The sequence below is a fragment of the Salvelinus namaycush genome, chromosome 21 (genome assembly GCF_016432855.1).
Source record: "Salvelinus namaycush isolate Seneca chromosome 21, SaNama_1.0, whole genome shotgun sequence".
In the NCBI taxonomy this organism is placed as follows: domain Eukaryota; kingdom Metazoa; phylum Chordata; class Actinopteri; order Salmoniformes; family Salmonidae; genus Salvelinus; species Salvelinus namaycush.
This window is the reverse complement of record NC_052327.1, coordinates 51,747,386-51,769,907: the sequence shown is the minus strand read 5'-3', so window position 1 is coordinate 51,769,907 and position 22,522 is coordinate 51,747,386. Positions and strand designations below refer to the sequence as shown.

General features: G+C 46.4%; 1 protein-coding gene across 1 annotated transcript; it reads right to left on the bottom strand.

The window, feature by feature from the left end:
• Positions 1-20,596: 20,596 nt before the first annotated feature.
• Positions 20,597-22,237, bottom strand: LOC120066778. The gene is made up of 5 exons (XM_039018245.1): positions 22,088-22,237; positions 21,530-21,787; positions 21,344-21,440; positions 21,011-21,237; positions 20,597-20,915 (listed from the first exon to the last, which is right to left on the bottom strand). Exons 1-5 carry the CDS (start codon positions 22,128-22,130, stop codon positions 20,776-20,778), a joined length of 765 nt encoding a protein of 254 aa, XP_038874173.1. The 5' UTR covers positions 22,131-22,237; the 3' UTR covers positions 20,597-20,775.
• Between the last annotated feature and the right edge of the window lie 285 nt (positions 22,238-22,522).

The window sequence follows — 22,522 nt, the reverse complement described above, 5'->3', positions numbered from 1 at the left end:
CACTCTGGGTATAGACACTTGATTGAGCTGCCTGTTGCAATGGAACCAATAGAAAAGTCCCAAAAATGAAAAACCCACCCACCTTTGCACTCCAGAAAGGCTAAAGCAAGATTTCAAATGCTATTTGAACCCGGTCTGTATAGATCGTGGTGCTTTGGGAGGGATGTAGACATAGGTATATGTAGACTACTATACTGTCCTTTGAATATGATTACGGACCTGATAGGAATAAACTAGTTATTAGCCTCGCTAATACTCAAACCCTGGTTACGGACCTGATAGGAATAAACTAGTTATTAGCCTCACTAATACTCAAACCCTGGTTACGGACCTGATAGGAACAAACTAGTTATTAGCCTCGCTAATACTCAAACCCTGGTTACGGACCTGATAGGAATAAACTAGTTATTAGCCTACCCACATCTTTATTTAAAGCCCTGATGTTTTACCCAATGCTCTTTGAGTTGTATGATCTCCCATCTACCTTCAACTGTTTAAAGGGAGAATCAGACGTTTCCACCTCGACAGCATCACGGATCCCCTCTCTTGTTTTTGCAGGTGTGGAATCAGACAGCGTTATAGGATTGTTTTCATTGCTCTGCCAGATTTTTGTACATTAACATCCGTCACCAAGCCTGCTACAGGATATGGGCAGCTATAGCTCCAAGGCTGATGGGATAGGGCCAACTTTACAAGTAGTTGAGCCCAGAGAAAGTCTTCCAATATTATGTTTCTTATTCATTTGCATGCATAAATATTTTGGAATTGATTGCTGAAGTTCAATTGTGGCGATAAGGTTGCTTCATCATATTAGAAAGGAATATTTACTTTTTTAGAAGTAAAATAAATGAAAGCTCTTTATTAATGCTTTCACCATGAGTGTTTCATAATAGGCCTAAGTCAACTGTCTCTCGTCCACTTAGTGAACTACAAGTATAGAGAAATAGCCAATGAAAGTTAAACATCATAGAGACAGGAGGAGCCAAAACGTGTTCCGTAGCCAGTGGATAAATAAACTGTTCCAACTCTCTCCCAAGCTACTGACTTCGAACATAAAGAAACAACTGAACTTGGTTTTCTGCAGGACAGGTACGTTTTCAATTACATATAAACTTTGCATGCATATACAGTGCCTTCGGAAAGTATTCAGACTCCTTCATTCTTTTACACATTTTGTTACGTTACAGCCTTATTTAAAATAGTTTTTTTCCTCTCATCAATCTAATCACAATACCCCATAATGAGAAAGCAAAAACAGATTTTTAGAAGAAAATGGAAATGTCACATTTACATAAGTATTCAGACCCTTTACTCAGTACTTTGTTGAAGCGCCTTTGGCATCGATTACAACATTGAGTCTTCTTGAGTATGAGGCTACAAGCTTGGTACACCTATATTTGAGTTTCTCCCATTCTTCTCTGCAGATCCTCTCAAATTCTGTCAGGTTGGATGGGAAGCGTTGCTGCACAGCTATTTTCAGGTCTCTTCAGAGATGTTCGATCGGGTTCAAGTCCGGGCTCTGGCTGGGCCACTCAAGGACATTCAGAGACTTGTCCCGAAGTCACTCATGCGTTGTCTTGGCGGTGTGCTTAGGGCTGTTGTCCTGTTGGAAGGTGAACTTTTGGCCCAGTCTGAGGTCCTGAGCGCTCTGGAGTAAGTTTTCATCAAGGACCTCTGTACTGTGCTCCATTAATCTTTGCTGCGATCCTGACTAGTCTCCTAGTCCCTGCCCCTCAAAAACATCCCCACAGAATGATGCTGCCACTACCATGCTTCACCGTAGGGATGGTGCCAGGTTTCCTCCAGACGTGACGCTTGGCATTCAGGCCAAAGAGTTCAATCTTGGTTTCATCTGACCAGAGAATCTTGTTTCTCATGGTCTGTGAGTCTTTAGTTGCCTTTTGGCAACTCCAAGTGGGCTGTTATGTGCCTTTTGCTGAAGTCTGGCCACTCTACCACAAAGGCCTGATTGGTGGAGTGCTGCAGAGATGGTTGTCCTTCCATCTCCACAGAGGAAATTGGGAGCTCTGTCAGTGACCAAGGCCCTTCTCCACTGATTGCTCAGTTTGGCCGGGGGGTCAGCTCTAGGAAGAGTCTTAGTGTTTCCAAACATCTTCCATTTAAGAATGATGGAGGCCACTGTGTTCTTGGGGACCTTCAATGCTGCAGTCAGGGTCTGAATACTGCCAGGTAGCAGATGTAAATGAGAACTTGGACCGTTCCACAGGTGCATGTTCATGAATTGTTGTTTATGGTTCATTGAACAAGCATGGGAAACAGTGTTTAAACCCTTTACAATGAAGATCTGTGAAGTTATTTGGATTTTTACGAATTATCTTTGAAAGAAAAGGTCCTGAAAAAGGAACGTTTCCTTTTTTGCTGAGTTTAGGTCACCTGTAGATAGACCTGTCTATGTCACCTTCAGATAGACCTGTCTGGGTCACCTGTAGATAGACCTGTCTAGATTACCTGTAGATAGACCTGTCTAGGTCACCTGTAGATTGACCTGTCTAGGTCACCTGTAGATATACCTGTCTAGGTCACCTGTAGATAGACCTGTCTAGGTCACCTGTAGATAGACCTGTCTAGGTCACCTGTAGATAGACCTGTCTAGGTCACCTGTATATAGACCTGTCTAGGTCTGTGTTTTTGTGTCCTTATACTTATAGGAAAATTGTATTATTGTTTAAACCTGTGTCTTAGTGTTTAAACCTGTGTCTTAGTGTTTACACCTGTGTCTTAGTGTTTACACCTGTGTCTTAGTGTTTAAACCTGTGTCTTAGTGTTTAAACCTGTGTCTTAGTGTTTACACCTGTGTCTTAGTGTTTACACCTGTGTCTTAGTGTTTAAACCTGTGTCTTAGTGTTTAAACCTGTGTCTTAGTGTTCAAACCTGTGCCTTAGTGTTTAAACCTGTGTCTTAGTGTTTAAACCTGTGTCTTAGTGTTCAAACCTGTGTTTTAGTGTTTAAACCTGTGTCTTAGTGTTTACACCTGTGTCTTAGTGTTCAAACCTGTGTTTTAGTGTTTACACCTGTGCCTTAGTGTTCAAACCTGTGCCTTAGTGTTCAAACCTGTGTCTTAGTGTTTAAACCTGTGTCTTAGTGTATACACCTGTGTTTTAGTGTTTACACCTGTGTTTTAGTGTTTAAACCTGTGCCTTAGTGTTTAAACCTTTGTCTTAGTGTTTAAACCTCTGTCTTAGTGTTTAAACCTGTGTCTTAGTGTTTAAACCTGTGTCTTAGTGTTTAAACCTGTGTCTTAGTGTTTAAACCTGTGTCTTAATGTTTAAACCTGTGTCTTAGTGTTTAAACCTGTGTCTTAGTGTTTAAACCTGTGTCTTAGTGTTCAAACCTGTGTCTTAGTGTTTAAACCTGTGTCTTAGTGTTTAAACCTGTGCCTTAGTGTTCAAACCTGTGTCTTAGTGTTCAAACCTGTGCCTTAGTGTTCAAACCTGTGTCTTAGTGTTCAAACCTGTTCAAACCTGTTCAAACCTGTTCAAACCTGTGTCTTAGTGTTCAAACCGGTGTCTTATTGTTTAAACCTGTGTCTTAGTGTTCAAACCTGTGTCTTAGTGTTTAAACCTGTGCCTTAGTGTTCAAACCTGTGCCTTAGTGTTTAAACCTGTTCAAACCTGTTCAAACCTGTGTCTTAGTGTTCAAACCGGTGTCTTAGTGTTTAAACCTGTGCCTTAGTGTTTAAACCTGTGTCTTAGTGTTTAAACCTGTGCCTTAGTGTTCAAACCTGTGTCTTAGTGTTCAAACCTGTGCCTTAGTGTTCAAACCTGTGTCTTAGTGTTCAAACCTGTTCAAACCTGTTCAAACCTGTGTCTTAGTGTTCAAACCTGTGTCTTAGTGTTTAAACCGGTGTCTTAGTGTTCAAACCTGTGTCTTAGTGTTTAAACCTGTGCCTTAGTGTTCAAACCTGTGTCTTAGTGTTCAAACCTGTTCAAACCTGTTCAAACCTGTGTCTTAGTGTTCAAACCGGTGTCTTATTGTTTAAACCGGTGCCTTAGTGTTCAAACCGGTGTCTTATTGTTTAAACCTGTGTCTTAGTGTTCAAACCTGTTCAAACCTGTGTCTTAGTGTTCAAACCGGTGTCTTAGTGTTCAAACCGCTGTCTTATTGTTTAAACCTGTGTCTTAGTGTTCAAACCTGTTCAAACTTGCGTCTTTCGCCTAAAATGACATACCCAAATCTAACTGCCTGTAGCTCAAGACCTGAAGCAAGCATATGCATATGCATATACCATTTGACAGGAAACACTTTGAAGTTTGTGGAAATGTGAATTTAATGTAGGAGAATATAACACATTAGATCTGGTAAAAGATAATACAAAGAAAAAACACATTTATATATTTTTTAAATCATCTTTGAAATGCAAGAGAAAGGCCACATTGTATTATTCCAGTTTAGGCGCAAATTTGATATTAGCCACTAGATGGCAGCAGTGTACACTACTGTTCAAAAGTTTGTGGTCAGTTAGAAAAGTCCTTGTTTTTGAAAGAAAAGCAATTTTTTTTGTCCACTCAAATAACATCAAATTGATCAGAAATACAGTGTAGACATTGTAAATGTTGTAAATGACTATTGAAGCTGGAAACAGCAGATTTTTTAATGGAATATCTACATAGGTGTACAGACGCCCATTATCAGCAACCATCACTCCTGTGTTCCAATTGCATGTTGTGTTAGCTAATCCAAGTTTATCATTTTACAAGGCTAATTGATCATTAGAAAACCCTCTTGCAATTATGTTAGCACAGCTGAAAACTGTTGTCCTGATTAAAGAAACAATAAAACGGTCCTTCTTTAGACTAGTTGAGTATCTGGAGCATCAGCATTTGTGGGTTTGATTACAGGCTCAAAATGGCCAGAAACAAAGAACTTTCTTCTGAAACTTGTCAGTCTATTCTTATTCTGAGACATGAAAGCTTTTCCATGCGAGAAATTGCCAAGTAACTGAAGATCTCGTACAATGCTGTATACTACTCCCTTCACAGAACTGCGCAAATTGGCTCTAACAAGAATAGAAAGAGGAGCAAGAGGACAGGTACATTAGAGTGTCTAGTTTGAGAAACAGACACCTCACAAGTCCTCAACTGGCAGGTTCATCAATAGTACCCGCAAAACACCAGTTTCAACATCAACAGTGAAGAGGCGACTCCGGGATTCTGGCCTTCTAGGCAGAGTTCCTCTGTCCACTGTCTGTGTTCTTTTGCCCATCTTAATCTTTTATTTTTATTGGCCAGTCTGAGATATGGCTTTTTCTTTGCAACTCTGCCTATTGCAAGTCTTCAGGTCTCAGGTCTCAGGTGTGTTTCACCACTGTGAAACCCCTGTGAAACTCTGAACTCAGGTGGTTCTCTCCTCAGTGTGCACCAGTATTGAGACTGCTCTCTCTCATTGTGTCACTGTCATAAAGTCAGCTTAGAAATTAGAATTTAATTGCATGTTTAGTTCAGGATGAGATGCTGACACCCTCCCTCGTCCCTACTAAAAGCTGTAACACATTATATTGACTGAAGTTTTGTTCAATGTCCCTCTACGCTGCGCACGTTCGCGGCCGCGCACCTCTTCGAAGATTGCCGCTCAAAATAAATGTCATGCAGCGCAGAGACGCAAGAGATAGATTGAACTTCACTGAGTTCCCCTACCAGTTTGGACTGTATACATCAACGCTTTTTCTGTGATCGAATCAACACTGTATCAGCCCCTTTTCAATGCAACAAAACAAAACAAATCTAATTTTACAAGATTGAGTCTGTGACTTTGTTGTAGGCAGAGCCAGAGCACAACGGAGTAGAATTCTATTGGCTGGGGTAGCCCACGAGTGGTCTTTCAATCACCTGGGAGTTAAGGCGCTTTTCAGATCAGAGCGCAGAGTCGCGCGTGCGCACATTTGTTGATATTCTTTGCTAGTTAGCGAGTTATTAGCCCAGTAATAGATAACTATAGGTCGGCAATGGGGAGTTACTGCTTTTCTACAAGAGCACACAACGTATAGGCTACATTTGGGCAGGGTTTGCATACAATGGTCAGGGTTCACACATAATGAGCAGGGTTCGCACATAATGAGCAGGGTTCACACAGGTTCGCACATAATGAGCAGGGTTCGCACATAATGAGCAGGGTTCACACATACAATAGTCAGGGTTCACACATAATGAGCAGGGTTCGCACATAATGAGCAGGGTTCACACAGGTTCGCACATAATGAGCAGGGTTCGCACATAATGAGCAGGGTTCACACATAATGAGCAGGGTTCGCACATAATGAGCAGGGTTCACACATAATGAGCAGGGTTCGCACATAATGAGCAGGGTTCACACATAATGAGCAGGGTTCACACACAATGGGCAGGGTTCACATACAATGGTTAGGGTTCACTAATTTGGGACTATTTTATTAATTCTAATGCTCCAGGCAAGTTCAATCAAGAGGTTGAAAAGTGGCAGACCGACATCCCAGGCCACCAAAGCAGGAGTTGGGAATGTTTAACTCTTCACATGTGGAGTAACCTCTCCACTTCTATCCATTCATCCATCCTGGTCTGGGATTTATCCGGCGTCGGGCTGGACAGTCCTGCTGGAACCTGGCCAAGCCAAAACCGGACTGCAGCTCGCTTCACATCCAGTTGAAGCAGCTGTGGTCACTGACTCTGACTACTGTTAGTCAGCCTGCCTGGTGGTGGGTCAGCCCGTGTCTGCCGTGACTCTGACTACTGTTAGTCAGCCTGCCTGGTGGTGGGTCAGCCCGTGTCTGCCGTGACTCTGACTACTGTTAGTCAGCCTACCTGGTGGTGGGTCAGCCCGTGTCTGCCGTGACTCTGACTACTGTTAGTCAGCCTGCCTGGTGGTGGGTCAGCCCGTGTCTGCCGTGACTCTGACTACTGTTAGTCAGCCTACCTGGTGGTGGGTCAGCCCGTGTCTGCCGTGACTCTGACTACTGTTAGTCAGCCTGCCTGGTGGTGGGTCAGCCCGTGTCTGCCGTGACTCTGACTACTGTTAGTCAGCCTGCCTGGTGGTGGGTCAGCCCGTGTCTGCCGTGACTCTGACTACTGTTAGTCAGCCTGCCTGGTGGTGGGTCAGCCCGTGTCTTCCGCGACTCTGACTACTGTTAGTCAGCCTGCCTGATGTCAGTGACACCAATTATGTGATAAAGACCCCAGATCGAAGGCGTTCTTCCCGTGTGTGTCATGTTAACATGCTAAAAGCATATTATGTACGTGACTCTCAAGACAGCTCCTCAAGTAAGCCGGTCCAGCCCGCCGTCTCCAGTGTGGCTGCGGTGGTGCTGACGCCTGGCTGTTGCAACTTCAACTTTTAGAGGAGGATAAGGAGGACGGGTTGGAGTTACGCCATATGTTACAGCAGTGTGAACACTTATGTAATTCAGAGATGCTGAAGAAGTTACCCTCTCAAATGGAACATTTGGATAACGATCAAACTAAGGCTTCAGCACCACCGCAGCCACACTGGAGACGGCGGGCTGGACCGGCTTACTTGAGGAGCTGTCTTGAGAGTCACGTACATAATATGCTTTTAGCATGTTAACATGACACACACGGGAAGAACGCCTTCGATCTGGGGTCTTTATCACATAATTGGTGTCACTGAGTTTCTTTTCCACAAGATATGGTCCAGAAAAACGTGCCGACAGAGATGAGCCAGGGATTGGCAACAAAACTAAAACTTGATCCCCTGGTGCAAAAGAACAGCCAACAGCCTTTTTGTCATGCAACTTCATGCAACTTTTTGCGAAGAGGAGAGAGACATTTGGGCTAACGCACATGCGGCGTGCAGTCATGTCTTTTGTGTGTCAATAGGATGCAGTGTTTTGATTATTGAAATTGTTTGTAAAATTCTGTTTCGTTTGTTCCCAGGGGGGAAGGGACCTAGGGACCTAGAGTGCTTAGGCAAGAGGCCCGCGGGCATACATATACCCGTAGTATATTCACTGTCTAGGCACACTAGGTAAGACCTGGGCGGACCACCTCCTGTATTTTGGTTAGCGCACCAGGTGGTGCTAAGTTAGGTAAGTAGTGGGTAGGCAGGTAAGGTAGGAGAGGGGGCTTTGATATTTACTTTCTTTGCTTTGGTTCCGTCCAGCCCCTTTCCCCCATATTACCGTGTGAAGGAATAAATTCCTAGTAAACGGTAAATTCTCTGCCTTTTTTCATCCTTACTCGCACCTACAGTCCCATACCTCTTTCACTTCATGGGGAGTTGAGTTGTAGCAGGGTGTTGCATTCCCGGTTCTTAGAGGCGTGCGTAACACTAAGATATGTATTTGGTGGATTTACAGTGACATCACAGAGGAAATGTAGAGCAGGGATAGTGATGATGATGATGGGGATTCACACTCAACAGTTTCCTGTGTGTATCAAGAATGGTCCACCACCCAAAGGACATCCAGCAAACTTAACACAACTGTGGGAAGCATTGGAATCAACATGGGCCAGCGTCCCTGTGGAACGTTTTTCAACACCTTTCAGTCCATTCCCCGATGAATCGAGGCTGTTCTGAGAGCAAAAGAGGGTGCAACTCAATATTAGGAAGGTGTTCCTAATTGTTTGTACACTCAGTGTACAGTATAATATAATACAGAATCCACATAATAATTCACATTTCCTGTTACTGCAGGATTATTTCCCTGCTATAGCAGTACTGGCTCAAATGTATAGCAGGATCTATGGCTACAAAGGCTAACAATCTGTCCAGTCCTGTCACTCCTCTCTGTGCACATATTTCACCCCTGGAATTCAGATGTCGCTTGTCAACATGAGTAGGGACTGCAAACAAGGGGGTGAGACATTGGGTCAGATGAAGAGTGATGACAGTTCACGTGAACCAATGAGCTCACTCCATCTCCCAATGACCCAATGAGTTATCATGTTACCCAAGAAGTAGACACATAGTTTGGTTGAGGAACAGTACAAAATATCATCCCTGTATTGTCCCTTCACAGCACATCCCTAAACATCAGCATACTCACACAGCTGTGGAGAGAGAGGGAGGGGAGAGCGGGAGGGGAGAGAGGGAGGGCGGATGAATTAGAACACTCAGTGTGGAATGATGCTGTATCCCAGAGAATGTGGTTTCATTAAGAATCCCAGTCATTCTCAGTAGATGTTGCTCCATTCTCAGATTCTCCTGCGACTATTTCTGTATTCAGTACTAGAATCTTACAAATTGTTTGGGTACATAAACATTCACGTGGATCTGTCTGTTTGAATTGTTCTGTTTGAATGAATTGTTCTTAAATATACTCAAACTGTAGCACTTTATTCATTGATATACATAAATAGTTTCCAAAGAAATTCCAGCATGGTACTTTCCAGAGCTCTGTGCTCTACTTGTGTTCATGTTCAGTTTGTACCCCCGTTTCACTCTGTACCCCCCTGTTTCACTCTCCCTACTGAACACTACCCAGACCACACTTTAGTGGAACAACCGGGAAAGGAAGGTCCCACAGTGAAAAAAGGCTTGTTCGCTCTGTTGTCTTTGCTTTGTGACTGCCATGTAACAGTCTCTGAACGGGAGAACGTGCACAAAGCAGCCAAATATACACACTTCACTATTCCAACTTATTGAGTATTGTGGAATCTTTCCAGAAATAACATGAAGTATTATCATATTATTATTTAATGGACTGGGAGACATGTAGTACAACCAAGGCCTAATTTAAATTGATAGTAGCCTCTAATATCTTAAATGTTGTCACGTTCCTGACCTGTTTTCTGTTGTTTTGTATGTGTTTAGTTCACAGGTGTCAAACTCATTCCACGGGGGGCCGAGTGTCTGCGGGTTTTCGCTCCTCCCTTGTACTTGATTGATGAATTAACATCACTAATTAGTTAGGAACTCCCCACACCTGGTTGTCTAGGGCTTTATTGAAAGGAAAAACCAAAAACCTGCAGACACTAGGCCCTCCGTGGAATGAGTTTGACACCCCTGGTAGTTGGTCAGGACGTGAGCTGGGTGGGAATTCTATGTTGTGTGTCTAGTTTGTCTGTTTCTATGTCAGCCTAATGTGGGTTCTCAATCAGAGACAGATGGTAGTCGTTGTCTCTGATTGAGACTCATATATAGGAGGCTTGTTTTGTGTTGGGATTTTGTGGGTGTTTGTTACCTGTCTCTGTGTTTGTGTTCTGCACCAGATAGGTCTGTATCGGTTTTGCACATTTGTTATTTTGTAGGTTGTTTGTAGTGTTTCTCTTGTGTTTGTATTAAACATGTTTAACACTAGCCACGCTGCATTTTGGTCCTCTCCTTCACCCCTGGAAGAGAACCTTTACAGAAACACCCACCAAACCCGGACCAAGCAGCGTGGCAACGGGCAGCAGCAACAGCAGCAGCGGTACCAGGAGGAATGGTCATGGGAGGAAATCATAAACGGAAAAGGACCCTGGGCAAAGGTGGGAGAGAATCGCTGCTCTCGGGAGGAGAAGGAGGCAGCCACAGCCCAGGAGCGGTGGATTGAGGAGGCAGCACGTAAGAGAGGCTGGAAGCCCGAGAGGCTCACCCAAAAATTTCTTGGGGGGGGGGGGGGGCTAAAGGGGAGTGTGGCGAAGCCGGGTTGGATACCTGAGCCAACTCCCCGGGCTTACCGTGGAGTGAGAGGGCGTCGTACCGGTCAGACACCGTGTTATGCGGTAAAGCGCACGGTGTCCCCAGTACGCGTGCTTAGCCCAGTGCGGGCTATTCCACCTTGCCGCACTGGGAGGGCTAGGTTGGGCATCGAGCTGGATGTCATGAAGCCGGCCCAACGTATCTGGCCTCCAGTACGTCTCCTCGGGCCGGCGTACATGGCACCAGCCTTACAGGTGGTGTCCCCGGTTTGCCTGCATAGCCCAGTGCGGGTTGTTCCACCTCGCCGCACTGGCAGGGCTACGGGGACCATTCAACCTGGTAAGGTTGGAGAGGCTCGGTGCTCAAGAGCGCGTGTCCTCCTTCACGGTCCGGTATATCCGGCGCCACCTTCCCGCCCCAGCCCAGTACCACCAGTGCCTACACCACGCACCAGGCTTCCAGTGCATCGCCAGAGCCCTGTTCCTCCTCCCCGCACTCGCCCTGAGGTGCGTGCCCTCAGCCCGGTACCTCCAGTTCCGGCACCACGCATCAGGCCTATAGTGCGTCTCAGCCGGCCAGAGTCTGCCGTCTGCCCAGCGGTGCCTGAACTGCCCGTCTGCCCAGCGGTGCCTGAACTGTCCGTCTGCCCAGCGCCGTCTGAGCCGTCCGTCTGCCCAGCGCCGTCTGAGCCATCCGTCTGCCCAGCGCCGTCTGAGCCATCCGTCTGCCCAGCGCCGTCTGAGCCATCCGTCTGCCCAGCGCCGTCTGAGCCATCCGTCTGCCCAGCGCCGTCTGAGCCATCCGTCTGCCCAGCGCCGTCTGAGCCATCCGTCTGCCCAGCGCCGTCTGAGTCGTCCGTCTGCCACGAGCCATTAGAGCCGCCCGTCTGTCCCGAGCCATTAGAGCCGTCCGTCAGTCAGGAGCCGCTAGAGCCGTCCGTCAGTCAGGAGCCGCCAGAGCCGCCAGCCAGTCAGGAGCCGCCAGAGCCGCCAGCCAGTCAGGAGCCGCCAGAGCCGCCAGCCAGTCAGGAGCCGCCAGAGCCGCCAGCCAGTCAGGAGCCGCCAGAGCCGCCAGCCAGTCAGGAGCCGCCAGAGCCGCCAGCCAGTCAGGAGCCGCCAGAGCCGCCAGCCAGTCAGGAGCCGCCAGAGCCGCCAGCCAGTCAGGAGCCGCCAGAGCCGCCAGCCAGTCAGGAGCCGCCAGAGCCGCCAGCCAGTCAGGAGCCGCCAGAGCCGCCAGCCAGTCAGGAGCCGCCAGAGACGCCAGCCAGTCAGGAGCTGCCCTACAGTCATGAGCTGCCCTCCAGTCATGAGCTGCCCTCCAGTCATGAGCTGCCCTCCAGTCATGAGCTGCCCTTCAGTCATGAGCTGCCCTTCAGTCATGAGCTGCCCTCCAGTCATGAGCTGCCCTCCAGTCATGAGCTGCCCTCCAGTCATGAGCTGCCCTCCAGTCATGAGCTGCCCTCCAGTCATGAGCTGCCCCTCAGTCCGGAGCTGCCACTCAGTCCGGAGCTGCCACTAGTCCGGAGCTGTCCCTCTGTCCTGAGCTACCTCTTTGTCCTGAACTACCTCTCTGTCCTGAGTTGTCTCCTCTATTGTAGAGGGGAGTTGGTGAAGGTCCCTGGACCATGGTCGGGGGCGAGGGTCGCCACTCAAGGGACGCTAAGGAGGTGGACAAAGACAATGGTGGAGTGGTGCCCTCGTCCACCGCCGGAGCCGCCACCGCGGACAGATGCCCACCCAGACCCCCCCCTTGAGTTTTAGGGGTGCGCCCGGAGTTCGCACCTTGAGGGGGGGGTTCTGTCACGTTCCTGACCTGTTTTCTGTTGTTTTGTATGTGTTTAGTTGGTCAGGACGTGAGCTGGGTGGGAATTCTATGTTGTGTGTCTAGTTTGTCTGTTTCTATGTCAGTCTAGTGTGGGTTCTCAATCAGAGACAGATGGTAGTCGTTGTCTCTGATTGAGACTCATATATAGGAGGCTTGTTTTGTGTTGGGATTTTGTGGGTGTTTGTTACCTGTCTCTGTGTTTGTGTTCTGCACCAGATAGGTCTGTATCGGTTTTGCACATTTGTTATTTTGTAGGTTGTTTGTAGTGTTTCTCTTGTGTTTGTATTAAACATGTTTAACACTAGCCGCGCTGCATTTTGGTCCTCTCCTTCACCCCTGGAAGAGAACCTTTACAAATGTTTAAAAAATGCACAAGAAACTGTAGCTTTAGACAAAAACGAGAAGTTTTGATGTATTTTTATTAGCTGTTCTAAGCCAAAATGTCTGGAATCGAACTGATTCTGTTCTCTGATTTCTTTCTCCTTCCCCTACTCTCCGAGACTGAAGAAAAAAACCTGCATTTCCAGTCTTCAGAAATTACGTAGTGTGTTACCTTACTCTGACTGTTCTGTTCACCCTGTTCGTCTCACTCTGGACGTAATTGGCAGAGAGCTGTGAATTTACAGTAGGGGCAGCTGTCAATGACATACCCAGTCAGTATCAGGATCATATCAAAAGAGCATTTCATTGGCAGTAGTTATGAACATACGCCCATCCCATAATTCACTTCTTTCAGCATCTGTTTATTCATCAACAACTATTCTGTTATTGTATCTGCCAATCACGTCTCTTCTCAGTGGAAGCAGACTCTCTCTGAACAGGACAACCTTCAGATATTAAATCAGTCAGTGACTTGTGAACGGAAAATCATACATTTCTTACATCAAATAATGTTGAGTTATTATTGTGACGTGTCTTTTAAGAAATTGGGCTGCTCTGACAGATTTGACATCTCAGTTCAGAGGAGCTGTATCAGCCTGTCGTTCAGAGTCTTGGCATTAGTGAGTTTGTGAGTTGGCAAGGGTGGACATATAATGATACGTAATGGAATGCACTTCACTAAATCCCTCCTGGTCTGCCTGTCTGTACAGCCCTAAATACAGATGTATTATGACTAACTAACACAGTGTTTAGTGATAGATAGGGTAGTATATATGCTTTGGCAGAGATACCCAGTGTAACATTATCTCTTAAATCTCTTTTGTTATTTACATTTACAATAGGTGGTGAATTTCAGATGCTCTTTTTCCCACTTTCTCCCATGATGAGAACAATACATACACACCTTAGAAAAGTTGGAAAACGTCCAACACGGAGTGCCATAGACAATGTCTTCTGCAGCACAGAGGGAGAGGGAGAGGAGGGAGAGGGAGAGGAGGGAGAGGGAGGGAGGATGAGAGGCAGGGAGGATGAGAGGCAGGGAGGATGAGAGGCAGGGAGGGAGGGAGGGAGGCTGATAGTTATAGCTGCTGAAAGAGCAAGCAGGAATGATTTGTGCTGTAGGAGAGAGAGCAGAGGTATATAAACCAGACTGTGGACTTGATATTCTGAGAGAGGAGGGAGGGCTGCACATGGAGTTGCTACTAAGAGTTGCTACTCACTGCAGCTAAGTTATTGTATAGCTCAGGGACTTTTCCTCCTCCTCAAGCCCATAGAGAACCAGTACATGTCCCAGTGGGTTTCATGTTAGTGTGTTTCTGTGTTGACTGCACTTAGTGTTTGTTGTATTTGGGAGTGTTTCCATAGCGATGCAGAGTCAGCCTGTTATGTTACTAGCCTAGTTAGTCGCGGAGAATGTGGATTGCAATGAAGATGATGATGAGGATATCAGATTTCATCATCTGAGGGCTGGTTAGACCGTTGAGTGTTTCTTGCATCTTTAGGAGTGACAACCCGGAGCTCTGATGTGAGAAAAGCAGGGTTTGGTTATGCTTTTAATATACAGCAGCAGTTTGTATTCAAATGTGTGTACGGGTTTTAATGGTGCCGTGTTACTTAATGTGAATAGGACTACAAACACTTTATCATCAATGATGTCACTCAGAGGTCCTCTGATGTAAGGTCAAAGGTTATGACACCCCCTACAGACAGGGCCTTTTCACTTAATGCATCAAGGAAAACATTTTACACAATCCTAATTTCAGCATTCGGACCTCTGTACAGAGAAGAGTCTTATTTCAGAGAAAGATTGCCTTAATTGTGTAATAAGTTCACCAGTCTGTGTTGGTCTCTTTCAGTCTGAACAGAAGAAATGCACACAGGCCATCATGGATGATGGCTTGGACCAACGCATTGAAACTGAGGAGGCAGAGGCGTGAGTGACCCGGTCTAAACACACACACACACACACACACACACACACACACACACACACACACACACACACACACACACACACACACACACACACACACACACACACACACACACACACACACAGTCCCCTGCTTAGTTCAGTGTATCCAGATGGGACAGAGGATGGGCTCTGAGGAATACATGGAACAAGCATGGTGTGCAGTAGGTCATGATCATTCTGTACGCTATTGTGTGATAGCGTTCAGCTTGGATTTTCCCATGTAGGAAATATTATGACCTTAGGTAATGCACTTTGTAATAGTACCAACACTGGTTGTTAATCAATCAATTGACCGATGTCACAAGGTGTTTTGCAGTAAACCAGCCAGGAAGCAGTAAAGTAATGACATGACAGGATGTGAACAATGTGATATATGGATCTAATATAGTGGATGAGACTTTCAGGACTGTCTCCTCTGAGCTCAGTATGAGTTTTCTGATCTCTGTGCCAAACTCATCCCTGCCACTGGGCATGCACTGGTAAACCTCAGTTAGTATTGGCACGCACACACTCGCTTGCATTCGAGCACCCAGGATAACTGGAGAACTGTTGCCAGACAGCTTTGGGCCAGTCCCTCAGTCATATGCTGGTTAGTTTCAGCAGTGTTGATCCTCGGCCAAACAGGACTGACTGACTGACTGACTAACTGACTGACTTACTCCACACTAGAATGAATCCGATCGCCTGTTTTTGTCTATGCACCTTTTAAAGGGAATGGTTCTATTGCTTTGTTCTTTCATTAAAGAACAGGTTGGCTGTGCTGTTTTGAGAGCTAGGTCTCCTTCTCTGTGTGTGTCTCCAGTCTGCAGAATAGCTCTGGCCTCTGTCAGAGCTCACTCCTGTGGGTCTGGGATGCAGCCGCTCTGCTCCTCTCCTGCAGACTGGAAAGGATAGTACTGACAGAGACCAGATGATACCCAGTTCACCTCAACAATTGTCCTCTTTTGGAGCTTTATTGTAATGTGTGAGGTGCAACAGTGAATACTGGCGTAGTTGGCGTAGTTCCTGTATTGTTGTGGCCAGGACATTAATCTGACCTCAATTAGACCGTAGAGTCAGATATTGGGCATGTGAGTCAGATATTGGGCATGTCTACATTAATCTGACCTCAATTAGACAGTAGAGTCAGATATTGGGCATGTCTTTCAAATTCCTACAATGTTTGTTGTACAGTTAGTTAATGATGATGACCGCACACATCATGTAGAGCAGATTCTTTGGGCCAAATGCATTTCTCATACTACAAAAATAATTCACAATCTCTTTAGCTCTGTTGCCCCTATTACCAGGTGGACAAAGTCTAACGGGCAGAAAGCCAAAGTATGCTGTAGAAAAATGGGTATGAGTTAGAGATGTAGGAGATAAGTTTACTGTTAGCAGACAATACCCAGGCTTTGAGTGTGTGTGTCTGTTTGTGTGTGTCTGTGTGTCTGTGTGTCAGCATCTGTGTTGTTTGGTACAGATGACTGTGAGAAGTGGTCCCTTTATAGGTCACTCTTCGTGAGAAGTGGTCCCTTTGTAGGTCACTCTGTGAGAAGTGGTGACTTTATAGGTCACTCTCTGTGAGAAGTGGTCCCTTTATAGGTCACTCTCTGTGAGAAGTGGTCCTTTTATAGGTCACTCTCTGTGAGAAGTGGTCCCTTTATAGGTCACTCTCTGTGAGAAGTGGTCCCTTTTTTGCCTGAATATTCCACTCTTGTGTAGAGGTTGAATTTTTTCCCCTCTCTTTTTGTTAGCCAAATAGAACTAACTCCCTCCCACCCTATTTTTGTTAGGTAAATAGCTACCACTCTTATCTCCCTCTCTCTGCCTTATTCCATATGCTTCTTGTCAGTCTGGTAGCTTCACTGGACACAGACGTCAATTCAACGTCTATTCCACGTTGGTTCTACGTAATTTAATTGAAATGAAGTGGGATCGATTAAAAAGAAGAAGGGGAGAGAGAGAGAGAGAAGGAAGAGGAAGAGAGAGGGAGGAGGGAAAGAGAGGGAGAGAGAGGGAGGGAGGAGGAAGAGGAAGAGAGAGGGAGGAGGGAAAGAGAGGGAGGAAGAGGGAGAGAGAGGGAGGGAGGAGGAAGAGGGAGAGAGAGGGAGGGAGGAGGAATGGCAAGAGAGGGAGGAGGAAGAGGGAGAGAGAGGGAGGAGGAACGGCAAGAGAGGGAGGAGGAAGAGGGCGAGAGGGAGGAGGAAGAGTAGAAGAATGCAAAAGAAGACAAGGGAGTTAATAAAGAGAAGATTGTCTTTAAATCTTTACAGTTCTCTCTCACTTTCTCCCTCCCCCTCTATCTTCCTCTCACTTTCTCTTTTTCTTGTTGTAGGGATAGTGAGGGGGTCACTTTCTCTGGGGGGCTCTCTCTCTCTCTCGATCTGACCTCCCTTCATTATGGCAGGAAGTACCCATCCATCCATCGTACCTGCTTGCACACTGCTCCGGCCGCCTTGCTCTTCAACACGGCGTTGGTGTAGAGGTCCTGCAGATTGTTGCTGTGGAAAACCTGGAGGCTGTCGGGTCTGAACTCTGGGTCCAACATCTTCTCCAGGTTCAGCAACCGGGCCCGAGCCTGAAATATCCTCTTGGCGTTCTTGGTGAAGGTGTAGGAAAGGGCCTCGCCGTAAGGCGGGTTGTCAAATTGCCTCCTGTTGACAATCAGAGGAGTGCGGCTGGTGAGCTCCCGCTCGAACTCGAGACCCTTCCACAGCGGGGCCTCATCGCCCGGCGGCTGCAGTTGAGACACGCTCCCGGAGAGCACCACCAGCGAAGCCGTCCTCGTTGAGCATACCGTACTCGTCCACCACCAGGACGTTGAGGCCAACGAACAGAGGAGGCCTCCTTCCCTCGCTATCCTCCGAGACCTTGTGGTACAGTTTGTTGCAGACGGCGCACCTCCCGGGCCCTACAAGAGTGTCTCGAAGCGGGCCCGGGCTCGGGCGCCCAAGCGTAGCGGAGAATGTTCTGGCCTCTTGATAGTACAGTCTCTCGTAGTATAGCTTGAACTCGGACGGGCTGAGCTTACCGCGAACCAACTTCTCCTTGTAGCCCATGGCTCGGTGGAACGTGATTGGAGTCGCGGCCGGGCATGCTTCGGAAAGCGAGGAACGTGATTGGAGTCGCGAACGTGATTGGAGTCGCGGCCGGGCATGCTTCGGAAAGCCTTGTTGGTCATGGCGCTTAGGCACACACTGACTCCCATGGAGGTGAGCCTGCCATACAGCAAGGACAGGGCATACGACTTGCCGCAGCCAGCGTTGCTGCTAAGCAGTGTCAGAGTCAGCCCCTCCAACCTCATGTACAGGTCGATGGTGTCCGACACCCAGCGCGGGAAGTCAGAGACATGGCCAGCAGAGTCTCCCTGCAGCGGCGATCAGCCCGTCCCGGTCTACTTCGACCTCTTCCCGGCAACACGACGAGTCCGCCGGCCTCTCCGAAGTTACAGGGGTCATAACGAGTGGTCGTGACAACAAGATGAGACGTACGATATTTTTCGAGATTGTAGAACGAACCGATGTGTTTTTCTTTTTCCAATATAGGGGGGTTCACTTCATTGACAATGGGAATTGAATAGAATCTGTTTCTTCTGCTTGGAGTGATGCTGCTCTTGCTCATGCTCTGCAAAGAGTTTGGTGAACTCCGCGACAAAAACTGAGCCGGTCAAGGAGTCGGAGGCCAGCTCCCTTTTCCATTTCTCGGTATTGTTCTGAGACAGCGGAGCCAGAGCTTTCTTGCCCTCGATCACAGCCCTGGCGATGTCCCGTTGATTCACCTTAAGTTTCATTCCTGGATTTGACGCGACGGGGGCCTCGAATTGACCAAGAGAGTCTCTGATCTGTAGAGCGAGCGCCCTGAAGGGCTCGAAAGCGCAGTCCCAGGGAGGATGACCCAACGTTCTACGTGTACTACTCCACCACCATGGCACTGACCCTGAGGGATGTGCTGGTTCAAGACGGTTGTTTCAGAATAGAAGGATACTCGATCAGGTGTGTCTTTGTAACCAACAGCCCCAATAGCCTCAACCTGGATACTCCGTTGATCGACTTGGCCCCAAGTGACATCTTCCGGCTGGGGATACCCAGGCATCTACAGATCGACACAGTTGCGGGACCGGTGAGGACCCCCAGGTACACCAGAGCGAGAACTACCCCCTACAGAACCAGCGCTCGCACCAGAGCCGAGACTAGAGCCGAGGCCGAGACCAGAGCCGAGGTCAGCGCCGACGATACTGTGCTGATTATCAGCGAGGAAGACCTCGTTGATGAAGATCATTGAATATGGGAGGAGGAAGACGGCAGCTGGTTCTGGGAGTTTTACGACCGCCTCCGAGACGAAGACCCCTCAAGATGAGACAGAGACTCGGCAGCTGGGTGAGCCTACAGCATCACTGACCGAAGGTGAGACTACAGCAGAAGCACCGACTCCAGAGGGTACGGTAACCTCCACCTCTGACAACCACCTCTTCTCGCAGCTCGGCCCTCTCTCAGACTCGGAGGCCTCGGATCCACTCGAAGTAAAATCCGAGGGGTCTCTAGACGAGTGCATGATGTGCTATGGTGGGAGTATGAACATTGTACTGAAGCCGTGGGGACATCGGATGTCTAAACGAGTTAAGGATAACCGAGGATAGGAATAGGTGCAAAAGTTTTATATTTTTATATTTTGCAACTAAAATATCAACCTAAGCCGGTTTCGTAGAGGCTGTTCGAGGTGTGAGTCGGGCAAGAAGAATCACCTCACGACCTGTGGGCACATTGTGTGTAAGTGTTGCTGTGATAAGTGTCCGGTTTGTAAATATCGGATCAGAACGGGAGAACTCATTTAGATGTATTGATTGGATTTGTTGTTTGGTTTGTTTTTTGTGTTGTATATAGATTGTTTTAAAAAGTTTTATATTTTGCAAATAAAAAGATAAGAAAAATAGATTTTGTTGTTGGAGTATGATTTTACAAGCTTGTACCACTGTTGAAACTGTTGAACACTGTTGATCCAAAGGCAATTCTCACCAAAACTCATTTTAGTTAGTTTTTTTGCACATATTACTTTAGCATCATTGTACTTTTACGGCCCCTGTTATAGCTTTAAGCCTGCGTTATATCAATTCAATTCTGTATAAATAGAGTGTTTTGTGGTGTTGTATCACAACAACAAAAAAAGCTAAATATCTGGTGGGTAGATTGATTTCAAAGGTGCCCTCAAAACACACACGCACACACGCACGCACACATACACAATATACAAATTAAGACCTGTCTGTCTCAAATGTCAAACTGCCCCCAAAGCTACAAGCAACAACTCGGCCCCAATACAATTGGCCCCAATACAATTGGCCCCAATACACTCAGCCCCAATACACTCGGCCCCAATACACTCGGCCCCAATACACTCGGCCCCAATACACTCGGTCCAATTACACATCATTTCCACATAAAAAATGACCTTTTTGGGGGGGGGGGGGGGGGGGTATGTGTTCAGATAGGGACCCTAGTTCTGGGGGATGTAATGTTTTAAAAAGAAGAGGGATTCTCGATTGAAGACAAGCAAAGACCGAGACGTCCCGATGAAAATAGGATATCGGGATAGATTTAGACTTAGGCTAAACTTAGACCCAAACAACATCTGTGTTATCCTGAACCCTGAACCCCGGTAAAGGAAGACAGGAAGCCTTTGGGAAAAAATAAAACCATAATAAAAGTGGGTCAGTCCAGATATTCGTGGTCATTTAAAAAACCTTAAAACTCTTTAATACTTGTGTAAGTTTTCGCGGGGGCATCGATGGAGACATCGATCGGGACATCTGTTTACAAAACATCTGAGGCTTTTCAGTAAGAAGACACCACAAAAATATTATTTAATTACGTTTTATATATTTTTACATTTCAAAGCACATGTTATTTTTCAAGCATACATATTAGTGTTAGATTGTACATCCTTGATTAATGCTTATTTTAGATTTTTTTTAAACAAAGTATATTATTCTGGCCCATAATATAGACAAACAGACTGTATTGTGTGTTCAGGACACCCCAGACTTTTTAGACCGCATATAAGGATAGGAAGGTCATCATGGAGACAGTGATCCCAGTGGAGATCAGTATCTTATGTGTGGAAGGGCAGGTGTTTGAGTAAACCCCCTTGTTCATAAATTCATTGTATTTCTTCATGTCCCTTTTAACTGGAAAAAAGAGAAGAGGGTAACAATTAGTTTCAAGTTGATTGCACTGCTGATTGCATTGTTGTATAAACGTTACAAGGTTACATCCCACTCACTATCGTCGATAATGTCGTTGATTGGAAGAAGCGAAAATTTTTGTTTTGGGGTTCCTTGAAACACCTTCATCTCCTCCATCTGGCAGTTGTCTTTGTCGTATGTACGAAAAACTCCCGGGGAGGCTGTTGTTACCAGTAAGCCCGTCTTAGTGAGCCTGTAGCTGAACGGCAAACGGGGGCCTCCACCCTGCAGCCCGATATCCAACCTCCACAGCTCGTAACCCCGACTGCATAGCAAAGAAGAGATATATCAGAGGGTAAGAAGAAGAGGAATTCCAAACAGCTCTGTCATTTGGGAATTTGGTTTTTATCATCGCAACCTCAAAGAGTTACCTTTGTACGCTATTCACGTTGTCTAACTTTATCTCGATATTCATCGCTGGCACGATCCCAGCGGTGACACTTGGCAATTTCACCTTGATTGTCCTATCTGAGGAAGGAGAAGAAAAGATATGAACTGTCTTTTCTGCTTCAACATTGATGAGGGGGCTGTGACCCGTAATTCTATGAAATACTCACACGTCACTTTGAGGTCCACCGTGCAGTCGTCTAAACGATAAATCCCGGTGGTCTGGCAGGTAGGATTCTTGATTGCTAGAGATTTCAATCTCGACGAAAATATGTAATCCTCTCCCAAGAAAGAGCTTTCTTGGTCATTTATTGTCATCCGTGTGACACTGGTCACACGACACGGGATCGAAAATTTTTCGCCATATGTAGCGTAATGCTCTTTACCCCTATAAACGGGCAGGTCCATGGTGACACACAGACAATACCCTGTGAGGGTAGATATTGATGTGAGATATTGTTAGAAACATTACCCTCTAGCGGTACCATGATACATGATCAAGTAACACCACCTTATCAATGAACCTCATGGGTATCAGTTACCAGCTCCCTCTAGCGGCCCGAATAGATATACAAATATATTCCAGACCCAACCCCACACATAGTTTGTAAAATGTGTAAGATTTTAATGTTCGGTCCTGATACATCAATCGTCATCAGGATCACCCCCCTCCTCTGGCATCATTTACTAAACATTACACAACAATACGGAAGCGACCATAAACTCACCTACCACTCCGGTTAGTACCAATAGTCCCTGCATCGTTGTCATGTTTCCTTATCTTCTGTGGATGAGGCAGCGAGCGATGTTCCCAGCACAGGGTTCAGGCTGGCTGACTGGCTGCTGCCAAACAGCAACAGCTTTTATCAGCAGACTTGTTTACTCCCCCTGTTAAAAAAAAGTGAGTCCCAGGGGAGTCTGCAGACAGAGACAATGGGTTTGTATTCAGGCAGAGTGAATCACAGGACGAATACAGAGCCAAGTATATTTCTCAAGAAATGAAAGTGGGGGGGACTTCCCCGGAAACACCACACCCCTCTCAACATAAACATGTAAATATAACAGACATACAGTAATAGACAGAACCATTATTATAATATGATTAATAATAATGTAGATTATAAAATGAAAAACAAATGATATCCAGAATCTAGAATGTAAAA

Bases quoted from the DNA above. Each gene is read 5' to 3' on its own strand.
- LOC120066778 (XM_039018245.1), bottom strand. From the start codon at position 22,130: ATGACAACGATGCAGGGACTATTGGTACTAACCGGAGTGGTAG. The intron at 21,441-21,529 runs GTGAGTATTTCA...CTCCTTCCTCAG, and splicing joins GGTGGACCTCAAAGTGACGT to ATAGGACAATCAAGGTGAAA. The intron at 21,238-21,343 runs GTAACTCTTTGA...TTTGCTATGCAG, and splicing joins AACGTGAATAGCGTACAAAG to TCGGGGTTACGAGCTGTGGA.